The sequence below is a fragment of the Helianthus annuus genome, chromosome 13 (assembly GCF_002127325.2).
Source record: "Helianthus annuus cultivar XRQ/B chromosome 13, HanXRQr2.0-SUNRISE, whole genome shotgun sequence".
NCBI classification, from domain to species: Eukaryota; Viridiplantae; Streptophyta; class Magnoliopsida; order Asterales; family Asteraceae; genus Helianthus; species Helianthus annuus.
This window is the reverse complement of record NC_035445.2, coordinates 49017137-49033775: the sequence shown is the minus strand read 5'-3', so window position 1 is coordinate 49033775 and position 16639 is coordinate 49017137. Positions and strand designations below refer to the sequence as shown.

At 37.8% G+C, this 16639-nt stretch overlaps 1 protein-coding gene across 1 annotated transcript; it reads left to right on the top strand.

Moving 5' to 3' along the window:
* Window positions 1-1449: 1449 nt before the first annotated feature.
* Window positions 1450-2794, top strand: LOC110864180. Its single transcript, XM_022113227.2, has 2 exons — window positions 1450-1888; window positions 2007-2794. Exons 1-2 carry the CDS (start codon window positions 1868-1870, stop codon window positions 2541-2543), a joined length of 558 nt encoding a protein of 185 aa, XP_021968919.1. The 5' UTR covers window positions 1450-1867; the 3' UTR covers window positions 2544-2794.
* The last annotated feature ends 13845 nt before the right edge of the window (window positions 2795-16639 follow it).

Sequence of the window (16639 nt, the reverse complement as noted above, 5' to 3'; positions counted from 1 at the left end):
AGTAAAATTTATAAGTTAAATAAACTTAGCAGTTAAGTTAGCTGAGTAGATTAATTAATTTATTAATTAAGCTTAATATGAGTAATTAATCAGTTAATCAATATTAATTAAGCTAACAAGATTAATTAAGCTAAGTACGATTAATTAAGTTAAGCAAAATTAATTAAGCTAAGTAAAATCTACTAATCACCTAAATAAAAATATATAAAAAAAATATATAGATAATACCGAAGGAAGGTGCTAGGAAGGTGTAAGAGGATAGATATCTGTGGATAGGAAGCTTCCTAGAAAATGCATAAGTAACTTCCTAGAAAAGCTATAGGAAACTTCCTAGAAATACAAGGGAAACTTCCTAGAAATTTCCTATTTCCTACCTATAAATAGGAAGCTTAGGATTCATTTTTCTTTGCTCATTTCTTTTCTTCTTCTCTCTATACGTTGGTGTTCTAACCAATAATCATTCAATCGCTATTACGATTCATTTTCCGACCGATCAATATATCCAATGGATGTTTAAGTGCCGCCCACATTAGGGTTATACTTTGTCGTTCGTCGTTAATTCGATGAATGTTTAAGTATCGCACTTTGTCGTTCGTTGTGAGAATTTGATCTCGTGAGTTATCGTAAAAGCTGTATTGATCATTAACCCGGTTTTTGTGAAATTCGTTAAGGTTCGAATCTCATGACTACCGTTAAGGTTTGATTTGGGTTTTACACCAATACGTATTCCATTCTGTTAAACTATGTATTTAACTACCAAGAATACTCCCAACTACACCCTTACAATCAAACAAACTATTAAATCATCAGAAGATCCAGAATAATAAAGTGCATACTTAATTGTCAGAAGAAATAGAATCAAGAAGTTTATCCTGCATGCTGATTTGTGAGTCATTCTCTTTTTATCAACTGTTTTACAATATTCCAAATTATTTTCCCAAAAGTTATAATTACAGTGATTAAGTTTATGTAATCACCAAATTACAGCCGGTATGTGGGGTATTGTGCACATTACTATTGTTTAATCACATTAGGTGGGCGAGCCTAAAAGTAAGTGATATACGTCACTCATTGGGACAGCCGATGGTGATATGACCACAGTCACAGAGCCGGTCGTGTGACAAATACCTATTCTTGAAAGTTGGTTGATAATAAACATATGTAAAAACTCTTAATACTGTGAATTATAACAAATGTGTCGTTTTCAGTAAAATGAATGACTCACTCAGTATTTCCCGCTGACAAAACCTTTTTAAAACGCGTTTCAGGTAATTACAGTATATTGGAGTAAGGATTGGATCCGGCACTAAAAGACTTCAAGAAGTGGCTTATTTTATTAATTAAATCACTTAAGAAATATTGTTTTTGGGTTTATCCCATACTAAAAGCTACCTTTGTAAAACATGGAATTTATTCCATCCACTTAAATAAAATCCAGTGTTTCTAAACTCTGATATTTTTCCTAACTCACGGTCCTGATAAAATTTCCGCTGCAATATTTTTCAAAATAACTCACCGGTACCACTAGACTGCTCGCGGCTCCCGATTCCGTTCAGGATGGGGTCGGGGGGCGTGACAGTTTTGCAACCCGAACTGTACGCTTGTTGAATTCTTGGGGCATTTTGACTCTGCAATTGAAGCCCAAAGACACGAGCACAGGAAGAATGATCACGATACTAGGTACACGAACCCCCAAATATTTGCAAAAGAGTTTGTCTTAGAACAACAGGCGGCAAACATATACACACGGACAATTTTCTTCGATGCGCAACTTGAAATTCAGACAGCCATTCACAAGTGTGGTATTGGAAAATGGGATGATAGAGAGGATAACTTTGTGAACTTCTCTGTGAAGGACTTTTCTCAAATGTGTACTACATTTTTTCAGGTAACCATAGAATGTAACAATTGTTTGTTTATAATTTTTCTTGTCCATGGTGTTTTATCTTATAGTTTTAATTGAGTATATATTTTTGTTCTCATTTTTTTTTGTTTTTATGTATTAGGTTATGATGCGGCAGCTAGACATGACCATGAGTTGTTCATGCAATAGGTATGAACAGTTTGGGCTTTTGTGTGCGCACATTTTTTGCGTTTTGCGGATTCTTGATATCAGGCAGTTCCCTGAAAGGTATATAATGCGACGGTGGACCAGGGAAGCTGTTCCTAATAGTGCTCCTGGAGCAATATTAGGGATTAGTGAAAGTGATGATCGGTACCAGCAAGTTAATGGTGTTGTACGGGAGATAACAAGGTCAGCCGAGTCTCTTATTAACAGGTTGGTTCATAACTTTGATGCGTTGTGCGCTTTCAGGGACCATGTTGTCCAGTATCAATCGACGGCTGATCAGGCAGTCGTAAACGCACCCCCTAGGAGTCGTTGCGATAGGTTTGCTGAAATAACTGGATACACCCAAGAAACACCTGTAACTGTTCGCATTCCGAAAACCATTAGATTTAAAGGTATGGGTAAGCCTTCCAGAATGAAGAGTAATCGTGAAATTGCCATTATTCAATCTGTCAAGAAAAAAAAAGGGTCGTGAATGTAGCAATTGCAAACGTCGGGGGCATAATATACGTACCTGCTCGTACCCGGCAAGGGAAAAGAACGACGATTCCTCAGAAAGTGATGAAGCGGCGGTTGAAGGAGATGACTAAGAGGAGCTAAAAGATACAGCGGGTGAAGGAGATGACGAAGAGGAGCTAGAAGATGAAGAGCAGGAGTAGTTGATTACTAAATTATGCAAACTTTGAGTTTTTTTTCTATATTTTTAATGACGTTTAATTTTTGTTGGATTCCTTGTGTTGGAGTTTATAGATTTCGAACTTGTCTTTTATTTTCATGTTGGCCATGAATGGGAAACATAATGTTTTTTACGTTGTTTTTTCTTAAATTCGTTTATCATATTCTAAATATAGTGTTTTATATTGAATTGTAATGTTATATTATAGGTTCGATTTCACATAACATAAATCAAATGTGACCATGCTGGTAATCTGTATTAAATGCAATAATATACACGGTGTTATTGTGATATACAGTTAGTTTAAAGTCTGACATTTACTTATAGTGTTTTATATTTAATTATAGTGTTATATTTTATGAATTTGTAGGTTGTCAAGATGAATAGAAATTGTCATTTTTTAGATTGATCTAAATGAATTCTTTTTCTATAATATAGTGTTTTATATTTAAATGTAGTGTTATATTATAGTTTCAACTACCACAACAATAATCACATGAATCAAACACTTACATGCTGTCACATTATACCTGCAGTGTTTTATACTGAATTATAGTGTTATATTAAGGAAAATAGACCATTACCATCACTTTGTACAGTGTGTTCCGTTTACCAGACAAAATGAAACCAGTCTAATATCTAAATTAAAACATGTATCAAAACATTTCAGAACCAGGCCACCAGGCTAATATCTAAAATAAGACATGTATCAAAACATTATCAGTTGTAATGAAACTATGTGCTATTCTTCATTCAATCGTAACTCGATCCTGTGCTTTGCAGTTTTAGCATTTTCCATTCTTTCATCTTCACTCAAATTTGCGTACTCATGTACTTCTTTCTCCATCTTAGATCGCAGTGAGTTTATGTCACTTAACAAGATTTTTGATAAGTACTTTATTCGCAAGTCACATAGTTCTTTCGATTGATCTTTCAACATCTCCCCCGTGATGTCTCGCTCTGGCGATAGCCCGTAGTTCCATTCGCGCACACTTGTCCTTAGTGAACAGAAATACAAATCAAATTAGCGTACATGCCATTTTCAACTTTAATAATTAAACTATAATTACAATAACACCTTTAAAAGTCTCCATATGACGCATGACGAATATTCCACAATCTGTTCCGTTATACAATGTTTGCCACAGGAATTTCAGACTAACCGGTGATGTGGAATGCAGTTTTTTAGCGACAACAGGCGAGTGGTTTTTGACATACGAGCAGAATGCATTGATCCGTAAAATTTACGACGTCAAATGGGGTATTTTAAAAGTTATAGATATTGTATGTCAACTATTATTTTACTGTTAGTGTTCTTACAACTTTTTCTACGTGGCCGTTGTATCGTATGTTGATAGGGACATCACCCTCGATATTGTCGATCACCAATATTTGGTATTGTGCTAGATTGAAGAACACTAGAATGTAGTGTATATTATACAGCACCGGCACGAATACCATTTGGAAGTTTCTGATGTCCATGCTATCTGCTTGGCCTAATATTGCTTCCATCCGGCTACAGAACTTCGAGATTCTGTATTCCTCGGTCCCTTCAAAATCAGTTGCCACCTGTTTCATAATAAATCACAGATTTAAGTTGGTTTAAGTTCCTCGGTCCCTTCGATATTTTGACGATATTCAAAAACTGGTTTGTATTGTTACATGGTGTTGTAGTGTTATAAGTTGGTTTATATTTATAAAGGCATAATATTTAGTTTCATAGGATACATATGATGGTTGATTGCAACATATAGTGTTATAAGTAGTTTTTCTTATATTTTAACTGCTATGTAGTTTTACACATTATGACACAGTGTTATATGCTTATCCTATTTTTTTATTTAGTGATTTTTAATGTACCAGTTTGTTATACAATGTTATATAGATGTTCTAAATTCTTTTTAGTGTTATAGTGTTATATAAGTTGTTTTAAAGTGTTGTTTAGTTATACACATTGTTACATTGTGATCTATTTTTTTAGTATTGTAGTGTTATATACTGTCCTACATTATCAAATAGTGTTTATAAAGTGTGAAAAGTGCCATACCAACATTCCGGCATTGCAAAACAACCTCGCGGGGGTACCCGATGCCCTTAACCGCTCCTCGTGGTTAAGGACTGCAGCCCATGCTGATATAATATCTGCATCCAAGCATAATTCCGGGTAGATCATCTCAAACGAGCCTCTCAAAATCGAGACACCTGCTGGGCAATCGAATATAACATCCCTACGTAATAACACGAAATACAATCATTAATTCGCAAGCAGATTCGTTCAATTATTTAATTTTTTAGTGTTGTCGATACTTACCATTTGTTTCCCGTTGCGCTGAGTATACAGCTAGCCAATGCAGATTCCAATTGTTCCCGTTTATCTGTTAATGAAACCACACGCTGCACGTACGGTGACCTCAGCGCATCTGGAAGATTGGTGTTTCTTTTTGGGCTCCAGAGTTTATATTGCAATAAGGCGTTTCCTTCCTTTTCAGTGTCACGAATACTTGACGTTGTTGCGACGTTGTCCAGTTCACTTTGCAAGTTTACTGGTTGGATCCCCTCAGCTTTCGATCGTGTGCCTGGGTGTCGTATGGATTGTATTGCAGATATCAGTTCATCCACTTCTGCGCAAAATGATGAAGTCATGGGCGAGAAAGGAGATTGATTACCTTGTGTCAACAGTCCAGTGTTTTTGACAGGTGTGGGGGTTTTTTCTGACACAACATCGCCTTCCTCATCATCCGCAACGTCCTTCAGATGTTTGCGGACCGTCGCAATCCATGACGCTTTCCTACTCAATATCATTTCACTGTTTGGGTGCAAACGTAAAGCTTCCGTCAGTGTAATTTTGATCTTCTCAATGCAATCTTCAAATTCCTTAAATGCATCATCCAGAATTTGCGCCTGATCCTGTTAACCAAATTATATAGTGTCATCCAAACCGTTGTCAGATGTATATAATTATAAATAGGTATGATATCATACCAAACGTTAAAAAGGTTATCAAGTCTTGTACCTCTTCACTTTCTTTTTCTTCTTGTGAGTAGACGGGCGGCGTCCCATACTGTGATACCATTGGGACCCGAAACTCGCCGTCTGCCCCAACTACAAACGGCAACTCCTGTGTACTTGGCTGCGACAACAGATAATTTTTGCAATGTTTGTATATTCCCAGGTGGTCGTCGTCCCCTTCATCGTACGGTCCGTAGTCTTCGTTGCCCCCATCCTCATTGTCTTCCGCACTTTTTTCAGCTGTCGTTTCATCTTTTTTAGCGCTGGTGGATGATGATTTTTTTTCTTCAGGTATCTTCTTAACCTTTTCACTCCTCGGCTTATCTTCATCTACATGAATTTAGGTATCATTGGGGTGTTATGCTTTAGGTGGTCTGCCCAAAGTATGTCGTCAAGCTTTCCGAGCAGTTCGTCGAGCATCCCGTCATCTATCAACTCAATCGGATGAGATCTTTTCTTATCACACTTCAAAACATCCATACGGTCGTACGCATATGAAGCCTGCACATATAAGCATTCAATTCTAAGAATTATGTAGCCATGTTAAGGGTTATGCATGCTGATTGTAGTGTTATACTATTGACTGTAGTGTTTTACATATTGAACTATCTGTAAATGTAGTGTTTTATAATGATTGTACTGTTTGATATGCTATAGAATACAGTATATCCAATGTATTGTTCCAAACAACAGACTTGTTTGTAATCTAATACATGTGATTGTAGTGTTATACATAGTAACATAGTGAAATAGTGTTTTAAAAGACTTTAATGGTTTTGTATGCAATGTAGCTGATGTAACCAATTTTATGTTGTTAAATAAAGTGTTTATGGTGTTTTATGCATGTAGTGTTTCAGTCTCATATCAGGAACAATAGAGTAGAGTCACATACCGCTAGTAACACGATCGGGCCTCTAAAAGGGTCATTCCTCTTCCGGTTCCATGCATTCGCCGTGCGTTCTAAACAGTTTTGTTACACCCATTTTATAATACTAGATTTAATAACATAGAACCTTGCCTTTCATGCCAAATTGTAGAGTTTACAAAAACTTTCAAAATTTTAAACCATAACTAGACACAACATTCATGTAATGAACTTACGAAATCATAATCAAGATGATAACTACAATTGTTTACATAGTTTTTTTTAAAACAAAAGATCAAGTGCGGAAGCGTTTGTTTGAGTGTTTGGTTCGGATACTTATGTTTGATCATCATCCTTAATTTGAAACCTGAAAACTGAACATTTTAGACCAATGTTAGTATTAAGGTCTTTGGACAATAACATAATCAATACGATGATTTAAGACCAATTAAAATAACCCAAATATTGAAATTCACTGTTTGGAACTGGGTGCCACCGTAACTTACGGTAGCCACCGTAAGTTACGGTGGCTTCTGAAAGTTTATGACCTGCCGTAAGGCAGGGGGTTCCCACCGTAGCAAATTATTTGCTACCGTAAGTTACGGTACCACCGTAACTTACGGTAGCCCCTGTACATGTTTTCTTGCTTTGTGTTGTTATCCTTCTATTCCTGTTTCGCAGTAAATTAAACTTGAACATGTACAACAAATCAGAACCTTGTCTCCTGAATTAGGAGTTAGATTTCGCAACTAATTTAGCGCATCCAATACACGACTTATACAATAATTATAACCATTCCTTGAATAATGGTATCTAAATTCATGTTTACTATAAGACTTGTTTTGACCCGTTTGGGTGTTGAATTAAGCACCTTGCGGGGATTCAATTTCCATATTTTTCACTTGTTTAAGACTTTAGTCAAATTCATGGCATATTGGAAATTCTTGTTTGTCATGTTTTTGAATAACGACATATAACCAACAATAAATATAATGTAATGAAATGATAAATTTCATACCTTTAGAGCACGCCTTTTCCCCGTGAATTCCCTTCGGCTTGTCCGCTTGATGATCCGGACTCTTTGCCTAGAAAATTCAGTTTTTAACTTGTTTAGAATTCTTTTCATGACCATAATCACATCATTAATGAGACATGATCAAAATCTGCGTTTCCATCAAATTTAGCATAAAAACCCTCACTTCGACATTTCAACAAACACCTAATGTGTCAGATTTTCTACAATCATTACCAAGTTCATGACTTGTAATTTAACATCCAATTTCACTCTAAATTAGTAAATTTTACATACGTCTTGACATCAATATTTCTAAATTTACTTTATCAATTCAGATTTTGCTAGATTAAGAGTCGTAATTCAAGTATTCACCAAGTTTCCTTCAAGTTCATTTGTCTCCTACATGAAAACCCCAAACCTTATAATCATGATGCAAGGTTTTGACAAGGAATCACCTAGGGTTTAACTCTAGACATCATGTTACTTCAAGATTCATACATGCATAACATATCTAGGCATAATTTCAGTTTTTCCTTTCTAACCTAAGATTCAAGATGGAACAAAATCCCAAAATTTTACATACCTTTATGATCCTTACTACAAGGGGATCACTAATTTGTGTTCAAGACTTGATTTAGGGCAGATTTGAAGCTCCAATTTAGTGATTTGATGTGGAACTAGGGTTGAAGACACTCCCTTGGTCGCCCCCTGTTCTTTGTTCGACCAGACCCCCAAATTTTGGGGTGTTTGGTTTGGTTTTGTTACTATTAGTAACCCATGTTTCAATTTTGACAAGTTTAGACCCTCAACTTTGTTTTATTCTTAAGTTTATGTGTTTTAACCCTATTGTGAATTATTTCAAGACTTGAATTTAACTAGGTTAAGTTCCTAGTTTGTAAATTCTTGTTTATTAACTCTTTGAATTTTCTAATATAAGGATTTATATTTTCGGGGTGTTACAAGTCCACCCCCCTTAAAAAGGGTTTCGTCCCCGAAACCGAATTACGTACCAAATAATGTAGGGTGGAGACGTCGCATCTCCTCTTCGGACTCCCACGTATTGTCTGACCCTTTTCTGTGCTCCCATTTGACCTTGACTTGATTTATCACCTTGTTCCTCAAACTTTTCTCTTTACGATCTAAAATCGCAATCGGTTTTACTGCATAGTTGAGGCTGTTATCCACCTCGATATCATCGTAGTGGATATGAGCGGTTTCGTCGGCCAAACATTTTCGGAGATGTGACACGTGGAATGTGTTATGAATTCCACTCAACTCTTCGGGTAATTCAAGACGATATGCTACTTTACCAACCCGTTCAGTGATTCTAAATGGCCCAATAAATCTTGGGCTTAGTTTTCCCCTTTTTCTGAATCTAATAATACCCTTCCATGGGGAAACTTTTAGCATAACCATGTCGCCAACCTGAAATTCAATTGGCCTATTCCTTTTATCCGTATATGCCTTTTGCCGGTCTTGAGCCGCTTTCAAGTGTGCCCGAACTATGTCGATTTTCTCATTCGTAGTTTGGATTATATCGGTAGGTGCTAGCCCTCGTGGACCCACTTCTCCCCAACATACCGGAGTTCGACATTTTCTGCCATATAACAGTTCATACGGGGCCATCTTAATACTCGCGTGATAGCTATTGTTATATGCAAATTCGACCAAGGGTAGATGGACATCCCAACTACCTCCGAAGTCAATAATGCAAGCCCGTAGCATGTCTCCCAATGTTTGTATTGTTCTTTCACTCTGCCCATCCGTTTGGGGATGGTAAGCAGTGCTAAGGAACAATTTAGTTCCCATTTGTTCTTGGAATTCATGCCAAAATTTTGAAGTAAACCAAGTATCTCTGTCTGACACAATGGATATCGGTACCCCATGCCGTGCTATGATTTCATTGGTGTACGCTTCCGACATCTTCTCAGATGTATAGGTCTCACGAATTGGTAAGAAGTGAGCGCTTTTCATCAATCTATCTACAACTACCCATATAGCATCAAACCCACGGTTAGTTTTGGGCAATTTGGTCAACAAATCCATGGTGATTTGTTCCCATTTCCAAACGGGGATTTCCAACGGTTGGAGTTTACCGTATGGCTTTTGGTGTTCCGCCTTGACTTGTAGACATGTCAAACACTTTTCCACGTATCTCGCGGTGTCTCATTTCATTCCGGGCCACCAATAGTTTTGTTTCAAGTCATTATACATCTTGGTCGCTCCCGGATGAATGGAATAACGGGATTTGTGTGCTTCATCGAGTAGAAGCTTTTTAACCCCACATGTGTTAGGGACCCGGATTCTATTGAAACGAGTCTTCAGGCCTTGACTGCCTATCTCAAGGTCTTTAACTTGGCCCATAATTCTTTCCTTTTTCCAATTTTCCGTCTTTACAGCTTCATCCTGTGCTTCTCGAATTCGTTCTGGTAAGCTCGAAGTCACAACGAGTTGCATTGATCGTACCCGTATCGGGGTATAATCTGCTTTGCGACTCAGCGCATCAGCCACTACATTGGCCTTCCCAGGGTGGTAATGTATTTCACAATCAAAATCTTTGACCGTTTCCAACCACCGCCTTTGTCTCATGTTTAATTCCTTCTGATCGAAGAAATATTTCAAGCTTTTATGGTCGGTAAAGATTGTAAATTTTACCCCGTACAAGTAATGCCTCCATATCTTTAAGGCGAACACCACCGCCGCCAATTCCAAGTCATGAACCGGGTATTTCTTTTCATGAACCTTCAATTGCCTCGAGGCATAGGCGATGACCTTACCTCGTTGCATCAAAACACACCCGAGCCCAAATGGGAAGCATCCGAGTAAACCACCATGTCGTCAGTCCCTTCCGGTAATGTTAATACCGGAGCGTGGGTCAACCTTTCTTTGAGCGTTTGGAAGGCTTCCTCTTGCTTAACGCCCCATACAAACTTTCCTCCTTACGAGTCAATTTGGTCAATGGCAAGGAAATTTTGGAGAAATCCTGTATGAATCTCCGATAATATCCCGCAAGCCCTAAAAAGCTTCGGATTTCCGAGGGGTTTCTTGGAGGGTTCCATTTTGACACCGCTTCTACCTTGGACGGATCCACTAGTACTCCATCGGTACTAATGATATGTCCAAGAAATTGCACCTCTCTTAGCCAGAAAGCGCACTTAGAGAATTTTGCATATAACTTTTCTCGTCTGAGTGTCTCCAATATTTCTTGCAGATGACACACGTGCTCAGCTTCATTCTTCGAGTATAGTAATATGTCATCGATGAATACAATTACTGATTTATCTAGCATAGGTTTGCAAACCCGGTTCATGAGGTCCATGAAAGCCGCGGGTGCATTGGTCAACCCGAAGGGCATTACAAGGAATTCAAAATGCCCGTACCGTGTACGAAAGGCCATCTTCGGTACGTCTTCCACCTTGACTTTCAATTGGTGATAACCAGATCGGAGATCAATTTTGGAGAACCAACTTGCTCCTTGTAGTTGGTCTAACAAATCATCAATTCTTGGGAGTGGGTATCGATTCTTCACCGTGAGTTTGTTTAACTCTCGGTAATCGATACACATGCGCATACTGCCATCTTTCTTTTTCACGAATAGGACTGGTGCGCCCCACGGAGACACACTCGGTCGGATAAACCCCTTGTCAAGAAATTCCTGAATTTGAGACATTAATTCTTGTAACTCCGATGGCGCAAGTCGATATGGCGCCTTGGCCACGGGTTTTGCGCCTGGAATCAACTCGATCCCGAACTCTACTTCCCGTTCTGGTGGTATCCCCGGTAGTTCTTCCGGGAACACATCTTCATAATCCCGCACCACCGGTACATCCCCAATTTTGAGGGGCTCTTTTTCCATTTCGCTTGCGTATACCATAAAAGCCATGCATCCATGTTTCATGAGTTTATGGGCTTCTAGCATTGTGCATATCACTGGGTTACCTCCTTTTTCACCATATATCGTAACTTGTTTTCCGCTAGGAGACGTTAGTTTTATTTCCTTTCGGAAACAAACCACTTTCGCGTGGTAACGGGATAATCAATCCATTCCCACTATCACTTGGAATTCTCCCATCGACATCGGAATCAAGTCTATTGCGTATTCCTCATCATCAATGTTCATTTTACAGTTTTCACATACATCGCAAACAATAAAGCTTTTGTTATTACCTATCTCTACTTCTAAAGGCATAGGTAATTTTGTTAGAACAAATGAAGGGTGCCGAATAAACCCATACGAAACAAAGGATTTATTCGCACCAGTATCAAATAACACACGTGCGGGAATTGAGTTTACAGTGAATATACCTGAGACCACGTCAGGTTCGACCTTTGCTTCAGCAGCGGTCAATTGGAAAGATCTTGCTTTTGCTTTCGAGGCTTCACCTTTCGAGTCTTGCCCTTCTTTCTTTCCAACCAGTTCCGGGCATTCCGATCTTTTGTGACCCGTTCGGTAACAGTTGTAACAAACAGTCACTTTCTCCGGGCATGATATAGCCATGTGTCCCGTTTTTCGACATATGGGACAAGGCTTATCTTTGAAGCGACATTCACCCTTATGATTCTCCCCACAAATTTTGCAACTTGGTGTACTACCTTTTGCGTCTGATTTCTTCGCTGTTTCATTCGTTCTTGCTTTCTTGGTAGGGCTTGGATTCACATCTTGTGCCCTTCGTTCACCCCGTTCTATACTCTTTTTCAGTTCGATCTCCCTTTCCCGGGCAACATTGACAATCTCGGTAAGGGTCTCGTACTTTGAAGGGGTTATGAACTCTCTATACTCTGCGCTTAGCATGTTATGGTAGTAATAGACCTTTTGTTCTTCATTCGTTATCAAATCATCGCAGAACTTCATCTTGTCCATAAACATCCCCGTGATCTTGTCTATGGATTCACCTTTGTGTCTGAGTTGCATGAACTCTTCCTTGATCTTGTTTATGACCGCTTTGGGACTATGGTGTTTAAGAAACGGCGTCTTAAACTCCTCCCATGTCATGGTCTTAGCTGCTTCACTTCAAATCTCCTTCTTTTTGTTATCCCACCAGTCTTTTGCTTGACCTCTTAATTGACCCGTACCATAAGCTACGTAGTCATTTTCATCGCAATGAGTTCTCTCGAATACTCCTTCGATATCGCCTATCCATCGTTGGCACACAATTGGATCAACCTCCCCATTATATATGGGTGGTTTACAAGCCATGAATTCCTTGTATGAACAAGGCTTTCGTCCTCCAGATTTTTCCTTTGCTAGATTCAAATTATCCTCTAGCTTCTTGATTCTCTCTTTTACTACTGATAAAACCGTGTTTTGAATTTTATCAATAAAGTTCGACAAACTGTTTTCGATCGCCTTTCCAACCTCTTCGGCAATCACTATCCTCATTTGTTCGGTGACTCTTGGCACCGCATCATCATCACCTCCGTCCGCCATCTTTAATACTGAAATGTTTACATATATTGTTAAACATTCCATTTGTAACACATGTTTTACTTGTTTTGATTTAATCAAGTTCATGACTTGACTCAATCATTCTTGTTTCATGCCTTTCTTGTGTTTGAGTGTGTTTACACACTCTTGATTCTATCGTTCTTGTTTCATACTTTTCTTGTGTTTGAGTGTTTTTACACACTCTTTTCCATGCATATTTGTTCGAGATTTATTTCTATTTTATCAAAATTTACTTACACAATTAATTCTTACCGGATACTTGATCAAGCATGAACCGAATACTTATTGACAACCTTGAGCTCTGATTACCAACTTGTAACACCCATTTTATAATACTAGATTTAATAACATAGAACCTTGCCTTTCATGCCAAATTGTAGAGTTTACAAAAACTTTCAAAATTTTAATCCATAACTAGACACAACATTCATGTAATGAACTTACGAAATCATAATCAAGATGATAACTACAATTGTTTACATAGTTTTTTTTAAAACAAAAGATCAAGTGCGGAAGCGTTTGTTTGAGTGTTCGGTTCGGATACTTATGCTTGATCATCATCCTTAATTTGAAACCTGAAAACTGAACATTTTAGACCAATGTTAGTATTAAGGTCTTTGGACAATAACATAATCAATACGATGATTTAAGACCAATTAAAATAACCCAAATATTGAAATTCTCTGTTTGGAACTGGGTGCCACCGTAACTTACGGTAGCCACCGTAAGTTACGGTGGCTTCTGAAAGTTTATGACCTGCCGTAAGGCAGGGGGTTCCCACTGTAGCAAATTATTTGCTACCGTAAGTTACGGTACCACCGTAACTTACGGTAGCCCCTGTACATGTTTTCTTGCTTTGTGTTGTTATCCTTCTATTCCTGTTTCGCAGTATATTAAACTTGAACATGTACAACAAATCAGAACCTTGTCTCCTGAATTAGGAGTTAGATTTCGCAACTAATTTAGCGCATCCAATACACGACTTATACAATAATTATAACATTCCTTGAGTAATGGTATCTAACTTCATGTTTACTATAAGACTTGTTTTGACCCGTTTGGGTGTTGAATTAAGCACCTTGCGGGGATTCAATTTCCATATTTTTCACTAGTTTAAGACTTTAGTCAAATTCATGGCATATTGGAAATTCTTGTTTGTCATGTTTTTGAATAACAACATATAACCAACAATAAATATAATGTAATGAAATGATAAATTTCATACCTTTAGAGCACGCCTTTTCCCCGTGAATTCCCTTCGGCTTGTCCGCTTGATGATCCGGACTCTTTGCCTAGAAAATTCAGTTTTTAACTTGTTTAGAATTCTTTTCATGACCATAATCACATCATTAATGAGACATGATCAAAATCTGCATTTCCATCAAATTTAGCATAAAAACCCTCACTTAGGCATTTCAACAAACACCTAATGGGTCAGATTTTCTACAATCATTACCAAGTTCATGACTTGTAATTTAACATCCAATTTCACTCTAAATTAGTAAATTTTACATACGTCTTGACATCAATATTTCTAAATTTACTTTATCAATTCAGATTTTGCTAGATTAAGAGTCGTAATTCTAGTATTCACCAAGTTTCCTTCAAGTTCATTTGTCTCCTACATGAAAACCCCAAACCTTATAATCATGATGCAAGGTTTTGACAAGGAATCACCTAGGGTTTAACTCTAGACATCATGTTACTTCAAGATTCATACATGCATAACATATCTAGGCATAATTTCAGTTTCTCCTTTCTAACCTAAGATTCAAGATGGAACAAAATCCCAAAATTTTACATACCTTTATGATCCTTACTACAAGGGGATCACTAATTTGTGTTCAAGACTTGATTTAGGGCAGATTTGAAGCTCCAATTTAGTGATTTGATGTGGAACTAGGGTTGAAGACACTCCCTTGGTCGCCCCCTGTTCTTTGTTCGACCAGACCCCCAAATTTTGGGGTGTTTGGTTTGGTTTTGTTACTATTAGTAACCCATGTTTCAATTTTGACAAGTTTAGACCCTCAACTTTGTTTTATTCTTAAGTTTATGTGTTTTAACCCTACTGTGAATTATTTCAAGACTTGAATTTAACTAGGTTAAGTTCCTAGTTTGTAAATTCTTGTTTATTAACTTTTTGAATTTTCTAATATAAGGATTTATATTTTCGGGGTGTTACAAGTTTATCATGTAGCTGCTCCAATCAAAGCTCGATATTTTAACATTTGGGTCCACGCATCCCAAGAAATCGCTGATTAACTGTGTTGCATGCGCTTATCTCCCCAAGCATAGTATTATACAACACCAACCAGTTCAATTCAAACACCCGGTCACTTGAAGTGTCTGCAACCATCATGTCCTTCAGCCCGAGTGGCGACACTTTAGTGTAATCATTGAACTGGTCCCTCCATTCTTTTACAACCGGATTGCTGTCCCTTGCTCTTATTTTTTCTACAATCTTTATACCCCCGTTTGGTATTCCGAATATTTTATTCACCAAATTTGCTGTGATCCGTACACGGGTTTCGCCAAAGTTCAACACTCCTGCGTTGTCGTCATAGTTGCTTGCCAGCCAATATGCAAGCCGCGTCGGTACATGTCGTATATTGAAATTCAGCAATGTACCGAATCCCATTTCTATGACCTTCTTTTTGTGGTTTATTCAAGTTGTTGACCAATATAACAAGGTTCTCCGAAGACGTCTTCAGTTTAATTTTTGGCCCGGTGAAGGGCTCATATTTTTTTCGATGGAAATGACGTTGGTGGTCTCGTCGACTTCCTCCTAGTCGCTGTTGACTTACGTCTTTTTCCATCGCCTGGTTGTTGTTTGTCAACATCGTCGCGGACCGGCTGTGATTTAGCAGTTGGAACCCATATATTCACATCAGTTAGACTATATTTACAATGAAATGAAAAGACTGATTTGGTTCCAAATTTTGTGTGCAAAGTTACCTGATTGATTTGTGATTGGTGGTTGCGTCACGAAGTCGTCGTCGGCTGAGTCACGGTGTGTTGTATCAGCTGGTGTAGGGTGTTTTTTTGAAACTAAAATAAACATTTATACATGTTAAACTATGATCCCTATCATACGAAAAACACCGACATTTCATTTGAATTAATCAACTTCTTACCTTCCGCGAATGGTACTGGAAGCGGTGTCTCGAAGTCGTCATCGCTGTTTGCATCGGGTGATGTTGTAGCTGCAAATCGAACACATTTTGTTATTTTAAACCAGCAAATTACTAAAATTAAAGTGTCCTATTTTTTTTTGTGAGACTTGATGCAAGAATTCCGACAAAACATGATATTGCATAACAAATTACTAAACTAAAGTGTCCATTAAACTATTTTTTACATGCGTAGTTTTCTATTTTATATATACCTTCTTGCATTACGTTATCATTATCCGAATCGCTCAACGGGATGCTTTGTCCAATTGTGTTATGGAATCCCTTTCCCATTTTGAATCTGGGTATTCGGCCGCTTCTCCGGACTAAAATTAAATGCTTTTACAATTAGTTATCGAACCAGGAATTCCAAATTATATGCAATGATGT